The sequence below is a fragment of the Scylla paramamosain genome, chromosome 8 (genome assembly GCF_035594125.1).
Source record: "Scylla paramamosain isolate STU-SP2022 chromosome 8, ASM3559412v1, whole genome shotgun sequence".
NCBI classification, from domain to species: domain Eukaryota; kingdom Metazoa; phylum Arthropoda; class Malacostraca; order Decapoda; family Portunidae; genus Scylla; species Scylla paramamosain.
This window is the reverse complement of record NC_087158.1, coordinates 18,581,075-18,608,584: the sequence shown is the minus strand read 5'-3', so window position 1 is coordinate 18,608,584 and position 27,510 is coordinate 18,581,075. Positions and strand designations below refer to the sequence as shown.

General features: G+C 38.7%; 2 protein-coding genes across 18 annotated transcripts in view; one reads left to right on the top strand and one right to left on the bottom strand.

The window, feature by feature from the left end:
• LOC135102901 (collagen alpha-2(I) chain-like) overlaps window positions 1–27,510 on the bottom strand; it is a 107,941-nt gene that overhangs the window by 13,629 nt on the left and 66,802 nt on the right. For 9 of the 11 annotated variants that reach the window (XM_064008542.1, XM_064008540.1, XM_064008539.1 and 6 more), the window contains 2 exons: window positions 3,111–3,223; window positions 2,687–2,796 (listed from right to left, as the gene is read on the bottom strand). The exons of 1 other annotated variant lie outside the window; for it this stretch is intronic. The gene's annotated coding sequence lies outside the window, so the exon portion shown is untranslated. The remainder of the gene's footprint in view (window positions 1–2,686; window positions 2,797–3,110; window positions 3,224–27,510) is intronic. One more of the 11 variants, XM_064008537.1, reaches the window with a different exon arrangement.
• Window positions 470–25,568, top strand: LOC135102900 (recQ-like DNA helicase Blm). 7 transcript variants are annotated; one of them, XM_064008534.1, is made up of 26 exons: window positions 470–487; window positions 5,341–5,497; window positions 5,760–5,854; window positions 6,025–6,182; window positions 6,552–6,773; window positions 7,113–7,215; window positions 7,539–8,044; window positions 8,172–9,192; window positions 9,336–9,499; window positions 9,906–10,054; window positions 10,418–10,658; window positions 11,311–11,439; window positions 11,848–11,940; window positions 12,483–12,564; window positions 13,183–13,330; window positions 13,531–13,665; window positions 14,833–15,019; window positions 15,275–15,352; window positions 15,741–15,936; window positions 19,841–20,022; window positions 20,805–20,961; window positions 21,986–22,176; window positions 22,674–22,861; window positions 22,946–23,076; window positions 23,490–23,646; window positions 24,334–25,568. In XM_064008534.1, exons 2-26 carry the CDS (start codon window positions 5,355–5,357, stop codon window positions 24,608–24,610), a joined length of 5,133 nt encoding a protein of 1,710 aa, XP_063864604.1. In that variant the 5' UTR covers window positions 470–487; window positions 5,341–5,354; the 3' UTR covers window positions 24,611–25,568. The 7 variants fall into 7 exon arrangements, with proteins under 7 accessions (XP_063864604.1, XP_063864603.1, XP_063864599.1 ...); XM_064008533.1 differs by lacking the exon at window positions 470–487 and adding an exon at window positions 1,303–1,554; XM_064008529.1 differs by lacking the exon at window positions 470–487 and adding an exon at window positions 1,303–1,629.

Here is a 27,510-nt window from a genome sequence, read left to right as displayed (position 1 = left end):
TCACTATTCACATCATTTCTAATGATTACACTACTTGTCGGAAATTAATAATAATGCCACAATAGGCCTGGGAATGCACAGCACTCTCAACTTTTTCTAAGTCAACAGGTAAACATAAATGGTGTATTGTTGCCTGAACTTCAGTTGTTAGGTTGGGTTAGGTTAGGGTTGGGTTGGGTTGGGTTGGGTTGGGTTGGGTTGGGTTGGGTTGGGTTAGGTTAGATTAAATTAGGTGCTTCTCAATGTCTTGTCAAATTGCGAGAGGGAGAGTTTGGGGTATTTTCCTAGATATAGAGAATTTCCCTAGATTTAGGGAAATTTCCCTAAATTTCTCTAGATTTTGGGGAAATTACCCATTTATGTTTACCTGTGGACTTGGAAAAAGTTGAGAGCGCTGTGCATTCCCAGGCCTATTGTGGCGTTAATACTAATTTCCGACAAGTAGTGTAATCATTAGAAATGATGTGAATAGTGAGAACAAAATGAGGTAGGTTATTACCACGTAGTGTGTAATGGCTTAAACTATAAATTTACCATCACCTCCCACACTGGAAGTGGTGCTGCCTCATGCATGTAGTGTCGTGCTGGTGGTAAGGGTGGGGGACACTAGAGTAAGTGTGGCTGACTTGCAGGTAATGATAGAATGCCTAATCTGGTACCTGTGGCAGCGTAGCTGAGGCAGGAGGTAAGGCTGGGGCCAGTAAACCCACTGCATGACGGATACCTTGAAGGATATGGGACCCCTCACCTTGAGGCGAGGCCATTTAACTGTAGCGGTCCTAGGAAGGTAATGTGGAGCGATCCAGAACAGAGTAACCACCTCACTGTATACCAATGGAATAGCTGTAGAAGTTGCCATCCCTCTCAGCCCTCGGGCAGGTCACTTACTGTTTCCCGAGATGGAAATCTCTCTCCTGGAAAAGTGGCACTTTGGGGATGTTATGTTCCCAAACGGTCACAATGAGTGCTGAGCCATTCCCCAGCGAACGTGGTACCCACTCAAAGAGGTACTTACCCAGGGAGACGCGGGAAGGGTTAGCAGCAGCAGCAGCAGCAGCAGCAGCAAAAAAAATAAATAAATAAATAAATAAAAATAATAATAATAAAATAAATAAATAAATAAATAAATAAATAAATTAATTAATTAATTAAATAAATAAATAAAAAATAATAATGATAAATCAATAATAAATAAATAAATAAAATAAATATAGATTGATCCGTTGACACATCAGCAGAAAGGAAGCCTTTACCTCCTCGATATGTCCCAGGTGGTGCGGGGGTTCTTGCGTCTTTCCCTGGGTAGTAAAGAGAGTTCACATTTGTTGGCGGTGGTAGGGAAGGTCGTGCCGATGGCCGTGTCTGCGGTCGTCAATGGCGGTGCCCATCCCGGTGGCGACCGTGGCGGCCGCCATGGATATCACCGTTTTGGTGGTACCGTGGTCGGAGCCTCCACAGCCTCCTTTACTCTCCTGTGGGAATGGCAAAGGTCCTCGGCAATGTCTCTCGAATGAAAAAGCCCTCCAAGGTCCCCGATTGCCGTGATATTTGCAGGTATAAGAGCACTTTCATAAGGCTGTCACTACATAGGTGCTAGGAAGCGAATCGCCTCTTCATAACGGATTAATGGTAAAAACTGAGTGGAATATGCCATAGTTATGGCTTCAAATCTTCTGATTATTTTGTCTATTTAGCTTTTGATATCTATATTTCTGTCTTCTGGTACACATTTATTTCACTGTTTCCCTCTATGTTAATGTTTTCCATGTGCAATGTGTATAGGTAGTATGTGTTCCCGTTGGCGTGGCTCAGTCAGTAATCAGTGTTTATCACCCGCGCGGGTGTCTTGGCGCCAAGGCTGAAGGCTACTAGTAAGTTTACGCCTCCTGCCTACATGAGGTGAATACTGACAAAATTTATGTATTACGCATGCATACGTGATGATGACTGATGACGTGTGGGATGTATGGTTAGTGAAGGTGTATGCATGTTATATGTTGAGCGCCGTTTCGTGGTGGTGGGATACAGGCCTGATGAGTGATGGTGGTGGCCTCTAAAATACAGTTGTTCAGCTTTGCATTTACTATACTCACGCTACAGGTGTACTTATGTATTACTCTGCTGTGAAGGTTAACCAAGGGAAACAATGTTCATGGGGTCAAGATTCAGAGCACCACGAGTGAAAGTGGTAAATTTCCATTCTCCCTGTATATAACGGACGAAACTTTTTTTTTCTGATAAGTTTTGATGCGTTTTTAAGTAATCTGCCATCACTTCGTCGCTAATTACTCTGTTGTCATTCCCCCCCCCCACACCATAAGGAACAGTAATTTGACAAAATTTTATTGCAAATTAGTCAGAACGCATCAAAACTTGCCAGAAAAAGTTTCGTCCTTGCAAATACCAACAGTTCACAGTTTAGACCAATCGCTCACAATAACACTCCCAATAAAAAGGCGATAAATTTTCAAAAACTGCTAGTGGCGTTATTATCTAACCTAATTAAACATAACCATACCTAACCTAACCTTACTAACCATACCTAATCTAACTTAACCTAACCATACCTAACCTAACTAACCTCACCTAATCTAACCCAACCATACCTAACCAAACTTAACCATTCCTAACCAAACATAACCAAATCAAACCTATCCTTACTAACTAAACTTACCTTAAATTTTACCTTATTTCTGCTCTCCTGCCTCTTCATCTCCAAATATGTCTTTCTTCATGTAAATGGCAATCTCTTTCACACTCAGGCCACTTTACAGAAGTCAGCAGGACACTATGCCCCTGTAAAAATGTCAAGGATTCTTGATTTTTTATTTTTTATTTATTTATTTTCTTATTTATTTATTTATTTATTTATTTATTCATTTATTTATTTATTTTTTACTTTGCTATGCACTGGAAATAATTAACAGAGCAGTTATCACATTGGGGCATCTTGCTAGACTGATTAAAATCTGCCTTCCTTCCTTCCTCCTACAAAATACAGTACTGTGACTGGCTAAATTGATAATTCATTTTTCATTGGCTGTGTTATTGCCTTCAAACAAAATGACCAATCATGGTGACCTATTTGACATCAATTCTGAAGTACTTACCAAACACACGTATGAACAGACATGCTTCCCCTTGTCCCTTGGGAGAGTGAGTCAGTTGAAGCCAAACCTCAATGGGAGGGGTGCCTTGCAGTCCAGTTTTGACCAGTTGCTCACTATAACACATACCAAAGAAAGCCACACACACACACACACACACACACACACACACACACACACACACACACACACACACACACACACACACACACACACACACACACATACACACACACACACACACACATATATATATATATATATATATATATATATATATATATATATATATATATATATATATATATATATATATATATATATATATATATATATATATATATATATGGTTCAAAATACTTAGCACAAAGAGCTCTCGCTAATGAGACTTGTCACAAAAGTAGAAGTGAATTTGTAATTATTCTGATTTTGATTTATTACAACTCCAGCACAGAATTCAGGCAGTTCTTATCTGCCATATCTTATATAACTTTTATATATAAGTTGTATTTATTAAAGATTTGCCATGTATCTCCATAACCATACAATCCCTCTAATCTGTATAGTATTTCAGTATTGCATACCATACTTAGTGTACCTAATTACATATTTTCAGGTTTCAGTGTGTGGTGGTTGACCACACACTGAAACCTTTAAAGTTAGTGTATGCTAAATTGCGATTACTCAATTTCCTTACTAAAAGCAACAAGCTTTGGATGGTAGAGGCAAGAAAAATAAATCACACATGACATTTCTTGAAAATATGCTCATTATAAAATTAGGGAAATTCCCATACTTAAGGCGGGTTCACACCAGATGTGATGCTAAGCTAGGTATGTGATGCCACAGGCTGACACTGGCAATGCTTGTAGTTCACACCACGAGTGATGCAAGTGTTGTTTGTGTCAAATGTCACGTCACTGAGAAGCTCAGTGCATTTGCAGGATCATGGAGACATTATGTGGTCTCTTGAGGAGAAGGAGGAGGAAGAACTATTGTTGCTGGCTGTGGCAATGAAGAAGAGAAAAAGAAATTGGGTGCATGAAATAAATCTGGCAAGACTGATGGTTGGTGAATATCTTCATCTATAAGTTGCTCTATCATCAGCGTGTGGTGTGCACCTTCTCTTCAAAAGGGAGCAACAAGCAGTGTGCACCTTCTCTTCCAAGGAGCAATGCAGTTATGAGTGACAGCATGGCCTTGTTGGCCAGAATGACTCGCAATTTACTTGGGACATGCATGCATCAGCCAATCTATGTTTGAAAAAAATTAATGGGCCTGTGACAGGCAAGCTACACGAGCAATGATTGCACACATTGCCAGCATAGCATTGCATCCAGTGTGAACACCCGTATTTAAAAAGCACTAGTATAGTGATTGGAAGCCACATGGTTTTTCAACCTGTCCATTGCATATCTTGTGTAGTATTGCAGCCAGCGTGAACAAGCCTTTACAGTAACCTAACTATAACTAAAGTTACTTGTATGATAAACTGCAGTTTCATACAACATATGTATCTTTATATGTTTTCTAATGCAAAATAAGTCTGGGGACCTGATGGGAAGTAGAATTTTATAGAGGGGAAAGCAAATACATACTGCCTAACTCCTGAACATCCCCAAAATCATGCTAACTCCATATGCTAGTTTTTTAGGCACAACATTCATGAGCCTCTTGCCCTCAATTAGAAAAGTGCACTGTCTGAAAATTCATTGAATTACTTTAGCTAATTGCATATGAAGAAGAATCAGACAAAGAAGTAAAACTGAATGCAGTATGTCAGTTCTCTATTCATATTAATTTGGCTCTGTAACAAGTAGTACAGTAAAACCTTACTAAGTTGGATGTCAGTTAAGTCCGACACTTTTAAGGGGAGTAGAAGGACCTGCAAAGAGCAAGAGGGGCACAGCATAAAAACCTTGATGAATCTATCTACAAATGGTACATGCAAGAAAGAGCTGAGGGGGTAACAGTGCACAGCCTGGACATCCAGCATGTTGCAGAAGGCTTGCTGAATACCTTTGAGGACAAGGAATTTAGATACAATGCTGGATTTGGATAAGTCAGATCAGCCTTCCCCTCCAAATTATTCTGACATAGTGAGGTTTTAGTGTATTTTAATTTAGAGAATTGTTATTCTTTGCCAGTAAAATACAACTGATAAATTTCTTTGATTTATAACAAGCAGTGGGTGATATGCAGGAATAAATTTAATTTTACTTTTTTCTGTAAGGTGTTACAGGACAGATGGAGAGAAGAGGCAAACGAATATCTCCTCGGCAGCGACGCCTCAATGATTTCTTCAGTTCCTCTCAAAAGAGTTCCAAACCAATGAACAAGGGAAATGCTTTGCTTGATAAAGCTGGGGCTGCACGTCCCATTGCTACTGTGTAAGAAAACTGTTGTGTCTGTTAACTTCACTGATTGGTACTACACATTCAAGGATGTAATATCCTTTTATTATTGCATATCACCTGCTTTGGTATCATTTTCTTCTTTCTCATCTTTACTGAAAGCCATCATATTTGTATATATAAATGGTTAAAAAGATTTGGAAAAGCTATAAGGTTCACTGATGTTATTGGGAATATTGAAACAACAAAAAAATACATGATCATGATCCCCATGGTTTGCTTTTCTTATTGCTTGCAGGTCTCCTATGGCAGGTCCATCTAAGGCAATTTTTATAAGTGATGATGATGATGATGATGACTTTGAAGACTTCAGCAGTGTGCCACGTGTCAAGGGTAAAATTTAACATGTACAGTGGGATCTTGTAGGTGATTACAAATATTCATGATTAATTCAGATTTAATATTCCTCTCATCCTTGACAGTGTTTGCATTGCTCATTGATTTAACATTTTGTATTAGGAGGTATTTAATTTTTCGTTATAGTGAGCTATATTTTTTATTAGGTACTCAGATTCCTTGCAGTAAGCAAGTCAAGAAAGAAACTGAAGAAGAGGAGGAAGCTGTACAAGCTGTTCGTAAAAGCACAAAGCGGGTCATTGCATCAGACGATGAAGTTGATATTGAGGACTTGATAGATGACTCATCACCTTTGAAAAGCAAGGTGTGTTCTGGTTAGGTCTGTTACCTTTACCTTTCAGTATTCAACCTTTTATTTGTGTCTTATTTCTCTTTTTTCTCCTTTTTTTATAATCAGCAACTTCACCTTTTAAAGGTATATTGTTAGCTTTTACATGGGTGAATCATATTCACCTAATGTCAGCACACCCAGTTTACATAGCCATTTACATTTTTCTTCTTAAGTCCTCATGAAAAGAAAAAGAAAAAATAGGGCCATCCACAGTGCTGTTAGAAGTTTACATGCAGCAAAATAAAGTAGTTAGAAGTAGGTTTTGATGTGCTATCCAGTGCCATCAATGAGTTATTTGAGTCGAGTATTGTGTAATAAAACTTAATATTTATTGCTTTTCAGGTTGATGAAGAGTCAGAAAATGGATTGGCTATTGAAGATGAAGAGGAGGATTTTTTTCAAGATGACTTTTTTGGAAATGAGGAGGAAGAGAAGGGACCAGGATGGGAAGAGATGTTGAAGCCACAGGATTCTCAAGAGTTTACCAGTACCACAAATGCTGCATCAGATACTGCATTAATTGAAACACACTCCAAGGATACTTCTCAATGTCCTTTTGGCAAAGTATTTAAGAAAAAATGTTGTATACTGGATGTGTTTGTATAATGAATAAGTAGGTGTTGCAGTTTTTAGAATTCATATAGAAAGAAGCATTCTCTCTATATACATCTTAAAATTTAATGTGTCCACCTTCTTGGTAGATCTCTTTAGTGAACAGTACATAGTTAACAGAAACATTATGCAATATAAGTACAGCCAATTATATTTAGATTTTGGAGGATAAAGTCTGAGCTTGGAGAAAATTTTACAATTCTGCCTCCCCAGTGGTGAGTCATACCAAATTACAGTATCCTTTGTATGTATAGCCAAGATAAGTAAATCTGAATGTTTTTTCTATTGCAGACACAAGCCATTGGAATAGAAGATGGGCATGTCTCACCCTCAGTGTCACATTGCAGCACTCAGGCAGAGGGGGGTGTGTCTGTCTTGTCTCCCAAAAGTACAGGTAAGGATTTAAAAGATAATTCAGCAAACTTAATAAATTGATATAGATTTTTTAACACTACAAACATTTAGTCTCCTGACTCCTCATGAGTTGCTATTCATGACTACAAAAGAGTAGCCTTGTGGAAAATAACTTGTGAATCCCAGAGAGAGAGAGAGAGAGAGAGAGAGAGAGAGAGAGAGAGAGAGAGAGAGAGAGAGAGAGAGAGAGAGAGAGAGAGAGAGAGAGAGAGAGAGAGAGAGAGAGAGAGACAGAGAGAGAGAGAGAGAGAGAGAAAGTGGTTGTAAGTCATAGGGAATAAGTGGTCATTTTCTTTTCTTCAGATCCTGTTTACAAAGATGAATCATTTAAAGCAGAGGTGAAAACATCATCAGCACTCGGTCATACAAGTAAATTTGTTGGTGCTGCACCCAAGGAAGAGAATGAAACAAACCTTTCCTTCCCCAAAGTTTCTGAGGAGAAGAGAAAACTTCAGTCTGGCATCCTGCACCCTCTTGGTGAGGAGGCACCAGTGCACAAAGTCACTCCTATGGTCACTTACGTGTCATTATCTAAAGCACAGAAGCCTTCCATCAGCTTCCTTAGAGCATCAGAGAAAGCACAGGATACTCACCCAGTGCAGCAGTCACTACACGTCCTTTCTGCCTCTTCATGCACACCACAAAGTCTTCCAGCTGGTGCATCACACAAGATACCTAACCCAGCACAGGAGCCTTCCACCACTACCTTGCAGGATGCTTGCAAAACCTCTCTTTTAAACATGCCAAACTTTGGATCTTCCCTTGAGGTCATGAGTGAGGACCAGATTCTAAAGCATCCAATATTAAGGGTAATTGTTTTTTGCATAAATTTGTATAGATTTATGAGCTAGGTTTTGTGACTTCATTAGTATATGAATATGCTGTGTTATGAATTTTTTAGGCATAAATAGTTGAATGATCAAAAATTACTTTCAGGTTACAGAGTTGGAGGAAGATGACATATCAATGATAAATTCCCTCCAGTCGTCCCTGCTCAGCATCATGGCAAAGCTGCTAATGAGTCTGCCCCTTGGAATCTTGCAGGAGGTGCCTAGTTACAACACAACACAGCACATGAAAGCTATGGCTGCATATAAGAAAATAGTGAAGTGTTTGGAGAATTACGAAGAGTGTCATAGAAAGAGAGAATTACAAGACCCCCAATCTTTTGGTGATAATTCACTATGCCTCAGCCCCAATGAGCAGCATTATAGATCAACTCTCCATTCACAAAACAGTTTCAGCATGATTAAGAATACTGGGATTGGTTCATGTGAGCATCAAGAAGCTAATGCCACAATAGTGCCTGATTTAAACAATGGTATAGTTATTGATGACTCGATGGGAATGGCTCATTGTAAAAAATCTCTAGACTTCTCAACTGATGCTATAAGTGATAGAATCTCGGATCCTGAAATGCATCAAGGCAGTCCTGGCAACTTTCCCAGTACTTCCAGAGTATCACAGGAAGGTTCAAGTGCAGCAGTGGACAATTCATCCAAGTGTTCATCCATCCAGACCAGTACACCTAATGTGACAAATGCACAAAAGGCAGTTTTACCTCGAAAGTTCTCTTTTGGAAGCCATCGGAAGTTGGCATCAGGCTCAGACAAGGCAGCACCAGCAAGCAGTGACAAGCTTAGTGGGCTGAGGACTGCCAATACTAGATCTTTATTAAGCCTCACAAACACTTCTGTAACACCAAACATCAGTACTTCATTGAGCACTAGTGGACTGAAAATTGCCAATACCAATACCAGACCTTTATTTAATCCCTCAAACACTTCTTTAACACCAAAAGCCAGTGCTTTAGTGAGTGCTTCAGTTCATGCCAGCACAAGTGGTTTTAAAAAATCTAATGTCAGGCCTGTGTGGCAAAAAGACAGTGATTTTGGATCGTCTACTGTGGTTGGAAAGACGTCGACAGCCAGTGTTTATCCCAGGCCTGAGAATTTAGGTGCGTAACCTGATGCAGAGTTGAATACATAATTTGGGAGAGGAATTATTTTTATTTTTTTGTTATGCATGAGCATCATCATTACTAATATTGGTAAAGTTGCTTACTCACTATCAGGATGTTTATTTAACGTTTATTTTCAGTGGCTTTAAACTCTGAGAAAATAATCAAACAAGCAGATTACTCCAGTGAGTTTCCCCCTGATGATGTAATGGAAGACGACTTCATTGAGGTGACACAGAATGACGCCTGTGATGCCTCTGCTCAGGGAGGACCACAAACGATAGACAACTGGAGGCTACAGAAGGTAAGGGAACAGTTCATACTAGATTATGTTCCTTATAAACATCATCATGGCCACTATCACCATCATTTCTCCTTTTTAGCTCCATGGAAGCAGCTTAAAAATAGCATTGAAAAATTTAGTGTGTGGACTACAGAAAAGAGGCCACATATATATTAATTTAAGTTTGCCATTTGGAATTTACTCACAAAACATCTGTTACTTTTGTGCTAGTACATGACAAGTCAGTAATGGTGGATAACTGATCTCAGAAAAGAATTTAGATCTTCCCTAGCTTTTGAGAAAGGATTGGATAATTTTTTATTTACAAAATTGGCAATGTGAATTATCAAGCTACTATATTACCAGTTAGCAATAGGATTTAATCAGAAATATAAGACCCACTAATGGTAAATGTATTCACCTTTAGAAACAAAGTCCTGCTCCTAGTTTTGGTGAAAGGACAAGTTTACAAAGAGTTTCCTCTGTGCCCAGCAACACCAAGATAATGGAAGATGAACTGAAGGATGAGGATTTTGATGATTTTGATGAAACAGTGTCTCTGGGATCTAGAGCTAGGTAGGTGTATTTCCTTTTATGTATTTTAACTATATACTAGGCTGGCATGCCTCTTGAATGGCAGGAAGTCACTGCAGGACTTCCACATGAACTGTATACATTCACAGGCATTCCTTCACATTTTAGCTTACAGATCTCATGGGGAGAGAAGACTGATCTTCCTCACCACATTGCACAACTCATCTGTGTAACATGAGCATCCTAGTATTTGTATTTTGACTTCCTCCACAGCCTACATTGTAAAAGCTCCCATCCTTGCATTCTTACCTATTAAGACAATTTAATCATTCTGTTATTTGTCTAGTCAAGAGAGACAGGCAAAATTGAAGCCTTAATAAATGATAAAGCTTCCATTTTTTACAGGGAAAAGTCATGGAAAGAAGGACCATTTGCTGCTCCTGGGAAGGTGGTGAAAACAACAGACAAAATATTGATCTCAGAAGAAAAAAATTACACCAAAGCTATTTACAAATCACCAAATAAGGAACAGATTCCCTCCCTGAATGAGCCTGGTGCTGCCCGCTTCACTGGCAACGTGAGGAATGATGGTGTGACGGGCGAGTTCAGTGGCATGAACTACCCACACTGCAAAGAGATGCTCAAGGTAACCAGGACTGGCACTGATTTAAAGGTTCTATGTGTGACTGACTCCATAAAAGTGAGGGCAGGAGTACTTTCTCTTCTCTGTCAGGGATCAAGGGGCTAAGAGAGTGGTGTGAACAAGTCTGAATGTGGAAGTGGTGTGCTTTGTCTTGGCTCTCCCCCTTTCTGGGAGACAGCTTTGGTAAATGTATGTATGCAGATTTAGGAAAGGATGGCATTTGGTAACTGTCTATCTGTCTTATCAACCCATATATTATGTCTGCTGTTAACATCTGCTTCAGGGGAATGGGTGTGACAGAAGAGTCTCCATTTGTTTTTCTTGAGTTACATTCCTTCTTTGCATGCTTTAATTTTCTTATCCTCCTCTCACTCATATCACTCATATACTCCAGTATCCTTCCATTTCACTTTGAGTTGCTGTCTTGCACTCACTTCATCTACTATACTCAAATATCTCACTTTCTGCCAGATGTTCTGTGTGGCCAAACCATCTGAGGCATTTGGTAGCATATTGCTTACTGATTTGTTAAGTGATTTATTTATTTTTTCTCTTAGTTGTCCTGAGGCATCCATTTGTGGTTAGTTCTTACAGGATCTTTTCAAACAACAGGAATGGAAAAAATTTAAGATATTCCCTTTTATCTCCATTTTAGATATTCCATCAGCACTTTGGCTTGAGGCAATTTCGGGAGAATCAGAAAGAGGCAATCAATGCAGCTTTGCTGGGCAAGGACTGTTTTGTGCTCATGCCCACTGGTGGAGGGAAGAGTCTGTGCTACCAGGTCAGTATGCACATTTTTATTACATCAAAGAAGTTATTTGTTTTCCTTTACTTATCCGGCTACTATGGGGAGCTGATGTAGGGTGGCAATGTGGGTACACTTCATGTTAATGTTTTTTTTTTTTTTTTTTTTTTTTTTTTTTTTTTTTTTTTTTTTCTTATTTTAAGGTTGGATATTATTGCCAGTAAGATTAACTTTCAATAGTGTTGTAAATACATATGTTTATGTCTCTTAGTTACATGTTTGTTTTTGTTATTGTGTATTCCAAACAGCAAATCTAATCTCTCTCTCTCTCTCTCTCTCTCTCTCTCTCTCTCTCTCTCTCTCTCTCTCTCTCTCTCTCTCTCTCTCTCTCTCTCTCTCTCTCTCTCTCTCTCTCTCTCTCTCTCTCTCTCTCTCTCTCTCAAGCTGCCAGCATGTGTGACAGAAGGGGTCACCATTGTAATTTCCCCGCTCAAATCTCTGATGCAAGACCAGGTGCAGAAATTGGCCTCCCTTGATGTAAGTTTCTGCAGTCTCCAGTGTTGGTGATCTTCATTAGTGGGGTGATGTAATAATGCTTCCCATGAGTGTTTGAATGGATATGAATTATTTAATGTCACCATAATGAAGAAAATTTAATTGTATTGAGGGAGGTAATTGGTTAACATACTGATAACTGAATAAGATTCTTTCGTAGTGTTAACTTTCATTGTTTTTCTGACTGAGTTTCACTAGGTTTGTTGAATCTCAAAGCATGAGGCATTAATACAAGCTATACACTCTCAGGATCATGAATCTATCCTTAATTTGTTTTAATTAATTTGCTGACTAATAAGACTTAATGAACAATTCATCTATATATATATATAAACTGTTATAGGACACTGAGGATGGTCAATAATAAGTAAATTTATGGAAAATTTAATTAATTGAAGGCATGCATATGGAAAGAAATCTGATGTTTCTCTTTATATAATTAAGAGCATTATTTTGGTCTCTCTGTCAACCTGTTATGAAAGTCAAGGAAGTACAAAATATATTCATTGTTGTATAAATTTCAGATCCATGCTGGGCGTCTCAGTGGAGACATCAGTTTGCAGGAAGAGAACCAGACTTTCTTGGATCTCTCAAGGAAGGAAATAAGTAGTGCATCTTTTTACTGTCAGTCTATTTATCTATGTATATACCAGGCCAGCAATCCCACACAGTTGGCCCAGACAAAGCACCACACACACACACACACACACACACAGTTCACTCTCTTTTTACTGTACAGTCTAGTATTGCCTAAGTGACCTAGTAGTTTTGTGATGCTTTGATATGGGGAAAAATGTAACTTTTTTTAAAACTGAAAGCAAGGTAGCAACTTCAAATGAAACTTGGGTATCTTTGTGTGTCTAATTTTGGATTTGGTGTCATAGGGACAAAATATAGGCCTTTAATAAATTAAATGTAAGGTGGCAGGAGCATTATCTTTGAACAAAACTTGGGTACTTTTTTGGCATCTAATTTTGAAATATTTAGTTGTTGCCGTGAAATGAACTGGGATGCCATGAAACCACTGTATTTGTAAACTGTAATGTCAGATAGTATTAATTGACAGTAATGGACAGCTACTTTCATTTATAATTTATTATATCCCAAATCAAAAACACTATTATTCTGAATTATTTATTTATTCACTTTTATTTGTTTTATTTTATTTATTCATTTATTCATTTATATATTATTTTCCTTAATCAGTGCTTTGAAATTCCACAGCCATGAAACTCTTGTATGTGACTCCTGAGAAGATAAGTGCTAGTCAGAAATTTACCGACCTCCTGGAACGACTCTACAACCAACAGAGACTTTCAAGATTTGTCATTGATGAGGCCCACTGTGTTTCAGACTGGGGGCATGACTTCAGGTGAGAGGTCATTGTCATGTGTGTGCAGGTGAGAGATGGAGTTAGGAAAGGTGTGAAAGGTAAGATAAGGCAAAGGGAGCAGGTGCATAAAAGAAAACAAGAGGACAGGAAAGCTCATTAGACAGAACGAGGTTGTGATGGAAAAATATAAATTCTCTGTTGCTTTACTATGTTACTCTGTCTTTATATCTCTTCATCAGGCCAGACTATAAGAAACTGAGTATTCTGCGCCAACGATTCCCTGGAGTGCCCCTCATGGCCCTGACAGCCACAGCCACACCAAGGGTCAGGGTTGACATCCTTCACCAGCTTGGACTTGACGCCGACACAAAATGGTACTGTGACACATATTTCATCGTGATTCTAGATTTACTGATAGAACTTGATGCGAGATATTCTATAACTGAGTGCTGGTGCTGCACTCGAAAACCACACAGTTACATAATTCTTGTGTCTTATTTTGAGTACCTCCCTTGTGGTTCTTTTAAATATATACTATTCTTACAGGAGACACTGAATAACTTTGAATTAGTCTACCATTCTTACAGGAGATATTGAATAATTTTGAATTAATCTGCCTTTCTTGCAAGAGACACTGAATAAGTTTAAATTAGTCTCCCATTCTTACAAAAGACACCAAATAATTGGATAACTTTAAATTAGGCTATATATCTATATTTATTCACCATGCAACAGAGTTTATTCAGTGTGACAGGAGCAGAGAAAGATTGGCAATGGCACCAAAGCATTGCAAAAAAATACTAACAAATGAGAGTTGTCTCACTACTGGGGTGGATGTGACGTCGCTACACTGCCAAATCACTCAGATGTTAGGGCAAAACACACACTTATACAGTTTTAGATGCAGTGGTACTGCACTGCTGCATTGCCAGATGTGAGGATGAAACACACACACACACACACACACACACACACACACACACACACACACACACACACACACACACACACACACACACACACACACACACACACACACACACACACACACACACACACACACACACACACACACACACACACACACACACACACACACACACACACACACACACATTTTTAGATGCAGTTGTGCTGCACTGCTGCACCACCAAATCATCCTGTGAATGTGATGACAAAACACCAACACTCACAGGTGTAGGCCATGTGACTAGAGTAAATAAGTGATTTTCCAGTGTTTTCAATACCCTGAGTTTTGCAATCCCTGAGTTTACCACTATGCTTTCAGAAGAGAGCAATCGCAAAACTCGAGAGGGCGATGTATACAGAATGTCTTGGGAGGCTATTTCTATAAATAATCCCTTGTTGTATGTAGTCTAGAGACAGCTTTTCTATAACCTTCACTGAATTCAGAAGTGTTTTGGTGATGTGGGCACTTTTATTGTATTTTTGTAGCCCTTCACATAAAAAGGAAAATGTACACAAGCCCTAATGCACTGCCACTTACATTACCATTAGTAATGCTGCATTGTCTTTTGCAGGTTCCTCAACAGTTTCAACAGAATTAACTTGAGGTACCAAGTCTTGCCAAAGAAAGGAAAAAAGGTGACTGATGAGGTGGCCAAGCTTATAAAAGCCAAGTACAAGAATCAGTCCGGCATTGTGTATTGCTTGTCTCGGAAGGAGTGTGACACTGTGGCTGCTGATCTCACTAGATGTGGGATTATGGTTAGTTGCACTTATTTTTTATGTATTAGTAATAATCTAGATATGTGCAGATTTTGTATGATTCAACCTAGAAAGATGTAAGCTAAATACTTCAAAGTTACACTAATGCACACACGCACATAAACACATACACATGATAATGACTCAGTCCTGTAAAAATACAGTTAGGTAAGAACATACATGTAATGCCCTCCCTTGTGTAATGCATCTATCTAGCCAGATAAATTGCTAAAGAAAGTCTATTTTCCTGTGCAGGCCAAGAGTTACCATGCAGGGCTTGCAGACATCCAGAGGAGTAATATCCAGAATCAGTGGATTAATGACAAAGTCAAGGTCAGTACAAGTGAATTTCCCTTCCTCTGCTTAAAGGTATCATTCAGACACTAGACAACTTTATTCATGGAAGCACTTGTACAAATTGTGTTTGTATAGAAATTTTGATGCTCTAATCTTTTAAGCAAAACATGCATATGACAAATACACTTAATGTAATGATGGTCATATGTATGAAACAGAAATGTTCACTGTCTTGACAAAAATGCCATTAAGAAATAAGGTTATATATGCTTTTGCTCTATGGCTGGGGCTAAAAATACTGCCACTCTATTCACTGCATGTTGTAAGAGGTGATAAGGAGAGATATAAAATCTTCTCTTTGTGGTGTCCTACAAACAGAAAAGGAATAGATAGAAGTATGCTAACATGATTTTCATCCTCTTAGGTGATTTGTGCCACAATAGCCTTTGGTATGGGGATTGACAAACCAGATGTACGCTTTGTCATGCATTACTCTCTGCCTAAGAGCATTGAGGGCTACTACCAAGAGTCTGGCCGTGCTGGGCGGGATGGCGAGGCTGCAGATTGCATTCTCTTCTACTCCTACCCGGATATGCATAGAATCCGGAAGCTGATTGAAAGTGAGTATTGTGGGAAATAACGTGGTATGATAATTTTTTAGGAGGAGGCAGTAGACACCTGCCGAAACGATAATTACTCCCAGTGAGGTCTAAAGCACTGTTCAGGGAGTGCTGTGAACTTATCATTAAACCCAGCTGTGACCTCACTGAATGTTTCCCTTTGTGTCTCACAACACAAGGGGGCAGTCATAGCCTGCCCTCTAAAGACAACTCTCTTCCTCCACACAAAACTACAAGCACCTAATAACACACACACCCTTCACTCAAAAATTTTTAAATCATCATGGCAACTCCTACACCAGCCTTGGAGTTCCCATCTGGATAGGTGACCATGAATGTCCCCAGGTCAGATTGCCTTTCTGTCGACGACCCTAAGTGTCTTGACACCCCCCCTCAACTTTTTCTTCATTAACTTCTGCAACATTTGCGGTCTAAGATCTAATTTTCAATCTGTAGAACACCACCTCTCCTCTTCTGAACCTCATCTTTTCCTCACTGAAACTCAGGTGTCTGAGGCAACTGACAGTAGCCCCTTTTCTTTTCCCTCCTACTTTCTCTATCCTCATTTTCGATCCAAAGCTGGATGCTGCGTTTATGTGCACAATGACTTAACCTGCTCTCATGCCCACGCTCTTGAATCTTCCTTGTTTTCCACCATCTGGCTACGACTACAGAGTCACTCTCAAACTAAATTTATCAGTGCTGTATACCTCTCACTTAACTCCTCTGACTATAAGAAATTCTTTGACTATTAAACTTCCAAAGTGGAGCACATTCTGACCCTCTTCCCTTTAGCAGAGATCTCCATTCTTGGAGACTTCAATGTTCACCACCAACTTTGGCTATCCTCTCCATTCACTGACCATCCTGGTGAACTAGCCTTCAACTATGCTATCCTCCATGACCTAGATCAATTGGTGCAACACCCTACTTGTATTCCTGACTGTCTTGGAGATACGCCCAACGTTCTTGACCTTTTCCTGACCTCTAATCCTTCTGCTTATGCTGTCACCCTTTCTTCTCCATTAGGCTCCTCCTCATATCTGTATCTTGTCCTATCGCTTCAATCCCTCCTCAGGATCCCCCTAAGCAAAGGTGCCTCTGGTGTTTTGTCTCTGCTTGTTGGGGGGACCTGAGGAGGTATTTTGCTGACTTTCCTTGGAATGACTACTGCTTCCGTGTCAGAGACCCGTCTTTGTGTGCTGAGCACACAACAGAGGTGATAGTGTCTGGCATGGAGGAATACATTCCTCACTCTTTTTCTCATCCTAAACCTTCTAAATCTTGGTTTAACACAGCTTGTTCTCGTGCTATACATGATAGAGAGGTGGCCCACAAAAGGTACTTAAGCCTTCCATCACCAGAATCTCGTGCACTTTATATTTCTGCCCAGAACCATGCCAAGTCTGTTCTCCAACTAGCCAAAAGCTCCTTCATTAACAGAAAGTGTCAAAACCTTTCAAGATCTAACTCCCCTCGTGACTTCTGGCACCTAGCCAAAAATATCTCCAATAACTTTGCTTCTTCTTTCCCTCCTTTATTTCAACCAGATGGCACCATTGCTATCACATCTATTTCTAAAGGTGAACTCTTCACTCAAACCTTTGCTAAAGACTCTACCTTGGACGATTCTGGGCTTGTTCCTCCCTCTCCTCCACCCTCTGACTACTTCATGCCACCTATTAAAATTTTTCGCAATGATGTTTTCCATGCCCTCGCTTGCCTAAACCCTTGGAAGGCTTATGGACCTGATGAGGTCCCTCCTATTGTTCTCCGAAACTGTGCCTCCGTGCTTGCACCTTGCCTAGTCAAACTCTTTCAGCTCTGTCTGTCAACATCTAGCTTTCCTTCTTGCTGGAAGTTTGCCTACATTCATCCTGTACCTAAAAAGGGTGACTGTTCTAATCCCTCAAACTACCGTCCTATTGCTTTAATTTCCCGCCTATCTAAAGTTTTTGAATCTATCCTCAACAGGAAGATTCTTAAACATCTATCACTTCACAACCTATCTGATCGCCAGTATGGGTTCCGTCAAGGCCGCTCTACTGGTGATCTGGCTTTCCTTACTGAGTCTTGGTCATCCTCTTTTAGAGATTTTGGTGAAACTTTTGCTGTTGCCTTGGACATATCAAAAGCTTTTGATAGAGTCTGGCACAAAGCTTTGACTTCTAAACTACCCTCCTACAGCTTCTATCCTTCTCTCTGTAACTTCATCTCAAGTTTCCTTTCTGACCGTTCTGTTGCTGCTGTGGTAGACGGCCACTGTTCTTCTCCTAAATCTATTAACAGTGGTGTTCCTCAGGGCTCTGTCCTGTCACCCACTCTCTTCTTATTCATTAATGATCTTCTAAACCAAACTTCTTGTCTTTTCCACTCCTACGCTGATGATACCACCCTGCACTTTTCCACGTCTTTTCGTAGACGTCCAACCTTTCAGGAGGTAAACATTTCACGCAGGGAAGCCACAGAACGTTTGACTTCTGATCTTTCTAAAATTTCTGATTGGGGCAGAACAAACTTGGTATTGTTCAATGCCCCAAAAACTCAATTCCTCCATCTATCAACTCGACACAACCTTCCAGACAACTATCCCCTCTTCTTCAGTGACACTCAGCTGTCCCCCTCTTCTACACTGAACATCCTTGGTCTGTCCTTTACTTATAATCTGAACTGAAAACTTCACATCTCATCTCTAGTTAAAACAGCTTCTATGAAGTTAGGCGTTCTGAGACATCTCCGCCAGTTTTTCTCACCCCCCCAGCTGCTAACTCTGTACAAGGGCTGTATCCATCCATGTATGGAGTATGCTTCACATGTCTGGGGGGGTTCCACTCATACTGCTCTTCTAGACAGGGTGGAATCAAAAGCTTTTTGTCTCATCAACTCTCCTCTAACTGACTGTCTTCAGCCGCAGTGTTGCATCTCTAGCTGTCTTCTACTGTTATCTTCATGGTAACTTCTCTTCTGATATTGCTAACTGCATGCCTCCCCTCCTCCCATGGCCTCGCTGCACGAGACTTTCTTCTTTCTCTCACCCCTATTCTGTCCACCTCTCTAATGCAAGAGTTAACCAGTATTCTCAATCATTCACCCCTTTCTCTAGTAAACTCTGGAACTCCCTGCCTGCTTCTGTATTTCCACCTTCCTATGACTTGAATTCCTTCAAGAGGGAGGTTTTAAGACACTTATTCATCAATTTTTGACTACTGCTTTGACCAATTTATAGGACTGGCATTTCAGTAGGCTTTTTTTTTTTTTTTTTTTTTTTTTTTTTTTTTTTTTTCTTGGCCAGTGTCCTTCCCACATAAAAAAAAAAAAAAAAAAAAAATTATTCCAGCTTGAGGGTTATAAAGTCATCACTAAAACTGTGGGTCAGTGATGCTTCCACTTGTGTGTATGAAATGTTGTAATTAATTGTAGGAAGACAATTCACTTTTTAGTGATGTGGTGGTATAGAATTTATAGGATTGAACTTTGCATATGAAGGCATGATGGTAAGCAGTATTATCACTGAAGCACTGTCAGTGAGTAGTGCCTGTGTAAAATATGCAAGATAGGAAATGATTATTTAATTCCTTGTTTGTATTTTGTATGCATCTTTTGTACAAAAGATGCTGTAGTGTAATAGATCAGTGCAATGGGTGATTTTTTATGCAAAATGTATGCAGTAGAAATCCAAACAATATTTGTGTGAAAAAACATTAATAATGGAAAGTGCAGTGACATGTCTGAAGAACACAACTGAATCAGGGGAATGAAGCCAAAACTCTTTATGTAATGATACTTTGGATTGCATGATCCCATCGTGGTGATTAGGATGTGGTTAACTTGCATATTGGTTACAAAGCCAAAGATTGCAAGAGAAATAAACAGCAAATTTAATAATTTCATCTTGTTTGCACAGTGGATCAAGAAAACTGGCAGGCAAAACAGAATCACTTTGACAACCTGTGGCGAATGGTGGCTTTTTGTGAAAACCGAACTGATTGTCGTCGGTCTCAGATGCTCAACTACTTTGGGGAAATATTTGATCGAGAGAATTGCCGCCGCAACATTCAACTGGCATGTGACAACTGCAAGAACTTGGTGAGCTAAGCTAACTGTGTGGGTGTGTTTCTTGTCCATGTAGAGCTGCATCAGACAGTGTGTGACGTGCTTGTTTAATGTTTACATGGATAGTGTTGCAAGAAAGGTGAATGCAAAAATGTTCAATAGAGGTTTAAGTCTGGAGGATGCTGATGGTACAGTGCAGTGGTGGTGGTGCATTCAGAGGGAGAGACTAAAACAGCTGGTAGAGAAGTAAATAGAATATACTATATGTAATATATGTGTGAAGGAAGTTGAGAGTGAACCAGACTAAAAGTAAAGTAATGAAGCATATGAGAAGGATAGACAGTGGGTTGTTGAGTGTGTGGGTGTAGATGGCTGTGTATGTTGTAACTTTGTCTTGGCTAACTCTCTGCAGGAGAATCCAACATGGTATAGATTATGAAGTTGAAAGGACCCACATCATAAATATTGCCAAACTCAAAATTCAGTATATGATAAAAGACACCAAATCCTTGTCACTAAATATTCAGTAGCTGCAGATGAAGTCAACTCAGTATCAAGATAAATTATGTAGTTGTAAGAGCATACTTTATAAATATTGCTATACTCAAAATTCAATACATGATAAAGAAAGTAAATCCCTATGTCACTAAATATTTAACTTCTGTCACTGATAACTCCCATTTTTGTGAAATTGAAAAAAGTCCATATTATAACAGTTGCTGAACTCAAAATTCAATACATAACAAAAATGAAAGATTCCTGTGTCACTAAATGTATAACAACTGTCACTAATAACTTGCATTTTCATTTGCCAGTCGTCTTATGTGAAGCACAACGTGAGCCAGGAAGTGCGCACCATCCTGCAGACAGTGAAGCAGCTGTGCACTGGTGGCCGCTGGAGCAACAACTTCACACTCAACCATTTTGTGGATATCATGAAAGGCTCAAAGCTCAAGAAAATAATGGAAAATGGTAAGATTGAATGATTAATTTACGTAATTTATCATTTATCTACTTTTTATTTTATTTATTTACTAACTTATCTATTTATATATTTTTTTATTTATTTTTGCTTCTATAAAAGTATGATGGGTCAGTATGGCTGAAAGTGTGAATGATGTGTGTGTGTGTGTGTGTGTGTGTGTGTGTGTGTGTGTGTGTGTGTGTGTGTGTGTGTGTGTGTGTGTGTGTGTGTGTTACCTTGTCTGGACTGTCCCATTTCCAATTGCTGGCCTGACAGATAAATAAAACTTTCACATTGTCTTTTTTTATTTCTCAATGTGATATTGGTGGATTAATTTAATATAGGCACCACTGTGAGTTTATATGACAGTTAAGATAATAATGGACCAAATATTTAGAATTACTCTCCATGGTTATTTAAATTTTGCAATAAAAACTGTGTTTACATGTAGGTATTGTTTTTATTGAATGATTAGGACAAGATCTCTGGTCATATGAGATTTAACTATTCATTGCATTTTTGGGAAATCAGGGATAGAAACCATGAGGGCATGAATGTTGTCAGCAAGGAAATCATAGCACTCAAGCTCCTGTATATGTGTATATATATATATATATATATATATATATATATATATATATATATATATATATATATATATATATATATATATATATATATATATATATATATATATCTCTCTCTCTCTCTCTCTCTCTCTCTCTCTCTCTCTCTCTCTCTCTCTCTCTCTCTCTCTCTCTCTCTCTCTCTCTCTCTCTCTCTCTCTCTCTCTGAATGCTTTGCTCATGTGATGGATTTTGACATGTGCAACTGTTTTGTTTTGTTACTCCATTATCTTAGGAAGCTGATATCCAATTTTGTTTCCTCAAGAACACAATCATCTCAGTAGAAGCTGATTTTTAATTTTGACTTCTTATGGATACAATCATCTGTCTGGAAGCTGATTTTCAGTTTTATTTACTTGACATAGTCATTTGTGCAGAAACTGATTTTCAATTTTGTTTACTCCAGGACATGATCGTCTATCCCTGCATGGCATTGGGAAAGACTTCGGCCGCAATGACATAGAGAGGCTCTTTCGACGGTTGGTGCTTGAGGGTTACCTGCAGGAAGACATGGTTGTCAGTAGAGATGATATGACATTCGCTTACTTGCGGCCTGGACAGAAATGTGACAGATTCCTCAGCAACCCTAGTGCCACAGTAAGTTATCTGTGTTGGCAGGTTTCCAATCAGGAAATCAGTGTCTGAGTGGTATTTTGTGTCTCAGATTATTATTGTTAAAAATCCATTTGATCATGAAATTGTCTGGTCACTATGAAAATATTATGCATTTCAGTTTTGTTTACTTTGCCTCTTGTTTTTTGGATTACCCTTGAGAGGATGACCACAGCAGAAATTTTTATTTACATGTCATCTTCCACATTTGCATCTCCACTTTTGCAGCATAACATAAACTTTTGCAGGTGTAACCTTAATCACAGCTACAATTCTTCCAATGTCTGTATGATGTGTGTATGTGTGGAGGTGAGTACAAAGCTTATGTGAAAGAAATGCATTTTTAATAAGCTTGTATAGCACTTTCAAATTGTAATGGTACTTCAGTCTTTTTTATCAAAATCAAATTCTGAAGTGAGAAAAGGCTGGCTACCTGGAACTCTAACATTGTCTAAGTTTGCTAATCTATTTATTCCTAACAGTTCCACGTTGACATATCACACACGAGAACCAATCAGGTTGTTGCTGACTCAAGCTCGAGAACCAGTGATGATAGTGAAATTAAGGAAATAGAAAAGGAGTGCTACAAAGACTTACTGAGTGTAGTGAAGGGCATTGCTTCAGCGAAGGGCATCAACTACACCAATGTTATTAACATGACTGCTCTCAGGTGAACTACTTTTTTGTATTTGTAACACAGACACACACACATACACTATCAATTCCATTTCTGTTAATTATGTATATTCCTCAGATGTATGTCATTGGAATTACCTGAGAGTGAAGAAGAGATGATGAAAATACCTCATGTGACAAGAGCCAACTATGAGAAATATGGAGAAGCACTCTTGGATGTTACTCAGCGATATGCTGCTCAAAAACTTGGTAACTATGAGTGTCTTATTTATCTATTATATGGTGCTATCTATATGGCCACCTTGGTACAATGGCACCATGTGCACTTTGGAGGCCGAAGTGTTGCCAGGCACACAGGTTTGAATCCTGGGCATAGTCTGAGGGTAGGAAGGGCATCCCCTTGGGTTAATGGCTCCTAAATGCCAAATCCAAAATCCTTTATTAGGAGGCACTGTCCTAGTCCTGATAGACTAGGTAGGGTAAACAAATGTAAAAACCATAAGAAAAAATTGTGTGTATGTGTGTGTGTGTGTGTGTGTGTGTGTGTGTGTGTGTGTGTGTGTGTGTGTGTGTGTGTGTGTGTGTGTGTGTGTGTGTGTGTCAATCCCTATATCTATTTATTTTTCTTTATCTGTATAAAATCTATAAAATTTGGTTTTTAGTTGTATTGAGTGACCGGGCTGAAGCTGACATGATGGAAGACAGTTCATCCTTGGGGCTGGATGACAGCACCAGCTGGATGAACAGCATCAGTGCACCCAACCCAGGCACCTCTCCTCACTTTGGCAATGTAAGCCGACAAGGCGGGTTCAGGCGTGGGTAAGAAACTCTTTGCTTTAGTTTCTGTCATCTTGAGACATCTTGACAGCTAATATATGAATTGTATGATGTGTTGTGTTCTCAGTTAGTGGATCTAAGTCAGAGAAAAATAATTTATATTTGTTTTGATGGACACAGTGAACACACTGACTTGTCGTAGTGACACAAAATGCCATGGACCACAACAACTTTTCAGAACACAACTCAGTGGAGAACTAACAGTCAGCTTCAGATGTATATCTACTAATTTTATATTAATGTCATTACATTACTCAAAATACAGAAAATACCTTATTAACTTTTAATTTTTTAATAATGTCTGCATAACTAACAGCTAAACGATTTATTTGGGAAGTATATAAGCCTTAATGTACAAATTAGAGCATTTGCTTATACAAATTTTGCACATTTTGATCCCTTTACTGGCATTAGCATATAAGAGTCATTTTAGATACATTAGAATCTCACCCATGAGCTCAGTATTTACTTACATAGAATGAATACTGAATTTATTAGCATTGTTTTGGAAAATGACAGCCATGTTATGAAATTCCTCACTGTACCATGTTTATTATAGTCACAATCATTTGTCTTGCTGCAGGCTATAGCATGACTAATGCCCTACTCTGTATTGTCCCTGGACTACACAAATAATTAGGCATGTTATCCCCATATTACTGTTTTCAGAATCAAGCGAAAGAGGAACTTTGGCAACTGGAGAGGAAGAGGTAGAGGAAAAGCAAAAAAACAAGGAGGTAAAAGTGCTGGTAGCCCAACCAAAAAGTCAAGGTATGCAGCTTGCCGAACCAAGGTAGCAGCAGCAGCAACAAGTGCAAGAGGAGAAAGTCAAGGAGTCAGGAGACCACATAGTGCAGGAAGAGGAAGCAGTAGCTCTCTACTTTTGCAAAGGCCAAAACCACAAGCACAGCCATTCCAGACACAGTCCCGAGTGGTGCGGTTCTGACACTTGTCTTGCAAAAGTGTGACTTGAATGTGAAATGCTTCCATGTATTTTACAGTTTGTCAGAGGGATTGAGTTTGTAATTTTCATTTAGTAGGGATAGTCTGGATAGTGGCTACATGCACTGTGGTCAGGTTCAGTATTGCCAGTGTATTCCCTGCAGATTACAGAAGTCAGCCATAAGAGATGTATTTTCATTCCCACAATGAGACTGGTTATTATATCTTGTCTGGACCACTCCTTTTAAGAGAGATTTCAACTTGTATATAGAGATGTAGATAAATTACTTATATCTTAGTCTTTCCTTATTTTTTATACTTTCATTATCATTGCTATTACTATTATTTCTTTCATTATTATGATTTTATTTTATTTTATTTTTCTTGTTATAATTTTTCTTTTAGTGACATTTTCATCTTTCCTATGCTTGTATTTTTCAGATTCTTAAGTTTCACTTTTCTCCAGGATGCAAAGATCAGGATTTAGCTGTCTGTCAGGGATTGGGAATTTTGAAATAGGCAGAGGAGGATGTAAAAGATGAGTGAGGTGAGCAGGGCTGTGTGCTTTACTGGCAATGGCTTAAAGATGGAAGGAAAAGAATCATTTATGAAAATTGTCCGAGGCACAGGGGATACTTTAGACCTCGGTGAGATCTTGGGAACAGGCATAACATTTATGTTATTTATTTTTGAGTTTGAGGGTAATAGCTCCCTCTCTCACATGCATTATGACAGTTTTCAATGTGTCATACCCCATGCATCCTTTTCACCTTACATCAAAACAGGTTTTCCCTCCCTTCCAAAAATTTTCCCTTAAAAGATGTAGTTGTTCTTGGAAATCGCTATTTTTATCTAATTTTGTGTATATGTACTATATTTATTTGATTTATTTTTGTTGTGGAATTCTGCAAATTTTACAGCAGTTGAAAATGGATTATAAAAAAATAAAAATACATTACTTTTTTCATGTATTAGCTAATTACCTAGCCGACCAAACTCAAGAATATTTCAATTAAAAAAAAGTTCAATACAATGCCAGAATAATAAAATTCAATAAGCAGAATACCCCATTATTGTATTTCATTATAGTCTAATATTTGCACTCAAAGACAAGTGTGATTTCTCTCTCTCTCTCTCTCTCTCTCTCTCTCTCTCTCTCTCTCTCTCTCTCTCTCTCTCTCTCTCTCTCTCTCTCCCCCCAGGATACCCTATGCCTGATTGCTGGCGTCTGGCCTGGTGATAGGTAGGATGAGTGCTTAAAAGGACACAACGCAGGTCACAGTCTACTTCACTGATTAATCTAATTTGCAATACTCACGAATGCATGATCAGCTCTAACCTATTTTTTTTTTTTTTCCTCAAGGACTAAAATCCTGGCACAGACCTACTGAACAACTTTTGATCATGACAAATTTTTACATATACTTAAGAAATTCGGCCATTTCGGTAGATTTCATACTACGTCCTGAACTCAACACCACAAGTTCTGGGAAGTAGCAGCTCTACATTTTCAACTAGGATAAAAGACGCATTGTTTTATTTATTTATTTATCTTTATTTATTTATTTATTAATTATTATTATTATTATTATTATTATTATTATTATTATTATTATTATTGTTGTTGTCATTATTATTACTTTATTTTGTTCATTAATTTATTTATTGGTATGTATTTATCCTCAGTGTATTTATCACTGCAATTTCCTTTTCAGATTTCGCCAGTCTGATCGATAAATGTCACAAAAAAGCAAACTAAAACCGATTGATGTTCCTTATGTATCCGAATAATCGCCTTTTACCACTTTAGTGAATCACAATCATTGATAAACAAACAAAGACACTACCACCACCACCACCACCACTGCTACTACTACTACTACTGCTACTACTACCACCACCACCACCACCACTGCTACTACTACTACTACTACTACTAGTACTTGATAGTAGTATCAGGAGCGTACTAAGGAGTAAGGAATGCGAGGCGGTAGGAAGTCTGTCCCTGGACGCAGCCGCAAGAGCCCTTTTTGTTTATCCATCTATTGGCCACCACTGCTTCAGTCTGTGATCAGTTAGCTACCTGTTACTATTTGTACATACATGTATATTTCTTATTTCTTATTGCTTTTTTAAGTTTTGTACTTGCAATTATCTTCATATAAATCTTTCTCCCTACTATGCCCAGGGAAAGGCTGACAGGTTCCGCTCTCCTTATTTGTACATTTTTTTTTTTTTTTTCATATTTACATCAGTAAACCTATCAATCAATCCATCATTTCAGGTGTTAAGAAATCCGCTATCCCTATCACAGCTATTATTATTATTATTATTATTATTATTATTATTATTATTATTATTATTATTAACTAGTAGCAGCAGCAGCAGCAGTAGCAGCAGCAGCAGCAGCAGCAGCAGCAGCAGCAGCAGCAGTAGTAGTAGTAGTAGTAGTAGTAGTAGTAGTAGTAGTAGTATTTCAATAATGCGTTATTTTTACAGAAGAAACTGAGTCTGCTAAACGAGGCACGATCGTGGCTGATTTCATAATATTCGGACTGATGTTTTCCATTAGTAAGTCAAACTATTCGGTTCGTGTGAATAATTTTGTTCCCATGGCAACTGGATGCAGCTTTGCCAGGGTGTGTGTTCGTGACTCGTGGCGTCCAAACACATGTTTCAATGAAGGTTTCGTGCTTCATGATTAATATGAAGCAAAGAAATACATCCTTGTGAATGAGTAAATCATTCTGTTAGGACAAACAATAAATATTCTTGTGCTGCCCCTGAACAGTATCACTCAGTGCACGTGAGCAAGGGAGGGTGGGTGATACATGTGGAAAATATGCATGCGCAGAACTCTGTGAACGGGTGGACGTAAAATTTATCCAACACTGGAGATACCGA

Excerpts from the sequence above, each read along its gene's own strand:
- LOC135102900 (XM_064008534.1), top strand. The coding sequence starts at position 5,355 with ATGGAGAGAAGAGGCAAACGAATATCTCCTCGGCAGCGACGCCTCAAT. Across the intron at positions 8,045-8,171 it reads TAAAGCATCCAATATTAAGG|GTTACAGAGTTGGAGGAAGA; the intron begins GTAATTGTTTTT and ends AATTACTTTCAG. Across the intron at positions 11,440-11,847 it reads GGAAGAGTCTGTGCTACCAG|CTGCCAGCATGTGTGACAGA; the intron begins GTCAGTATGCAC and ends CTCTCTCTCAAG.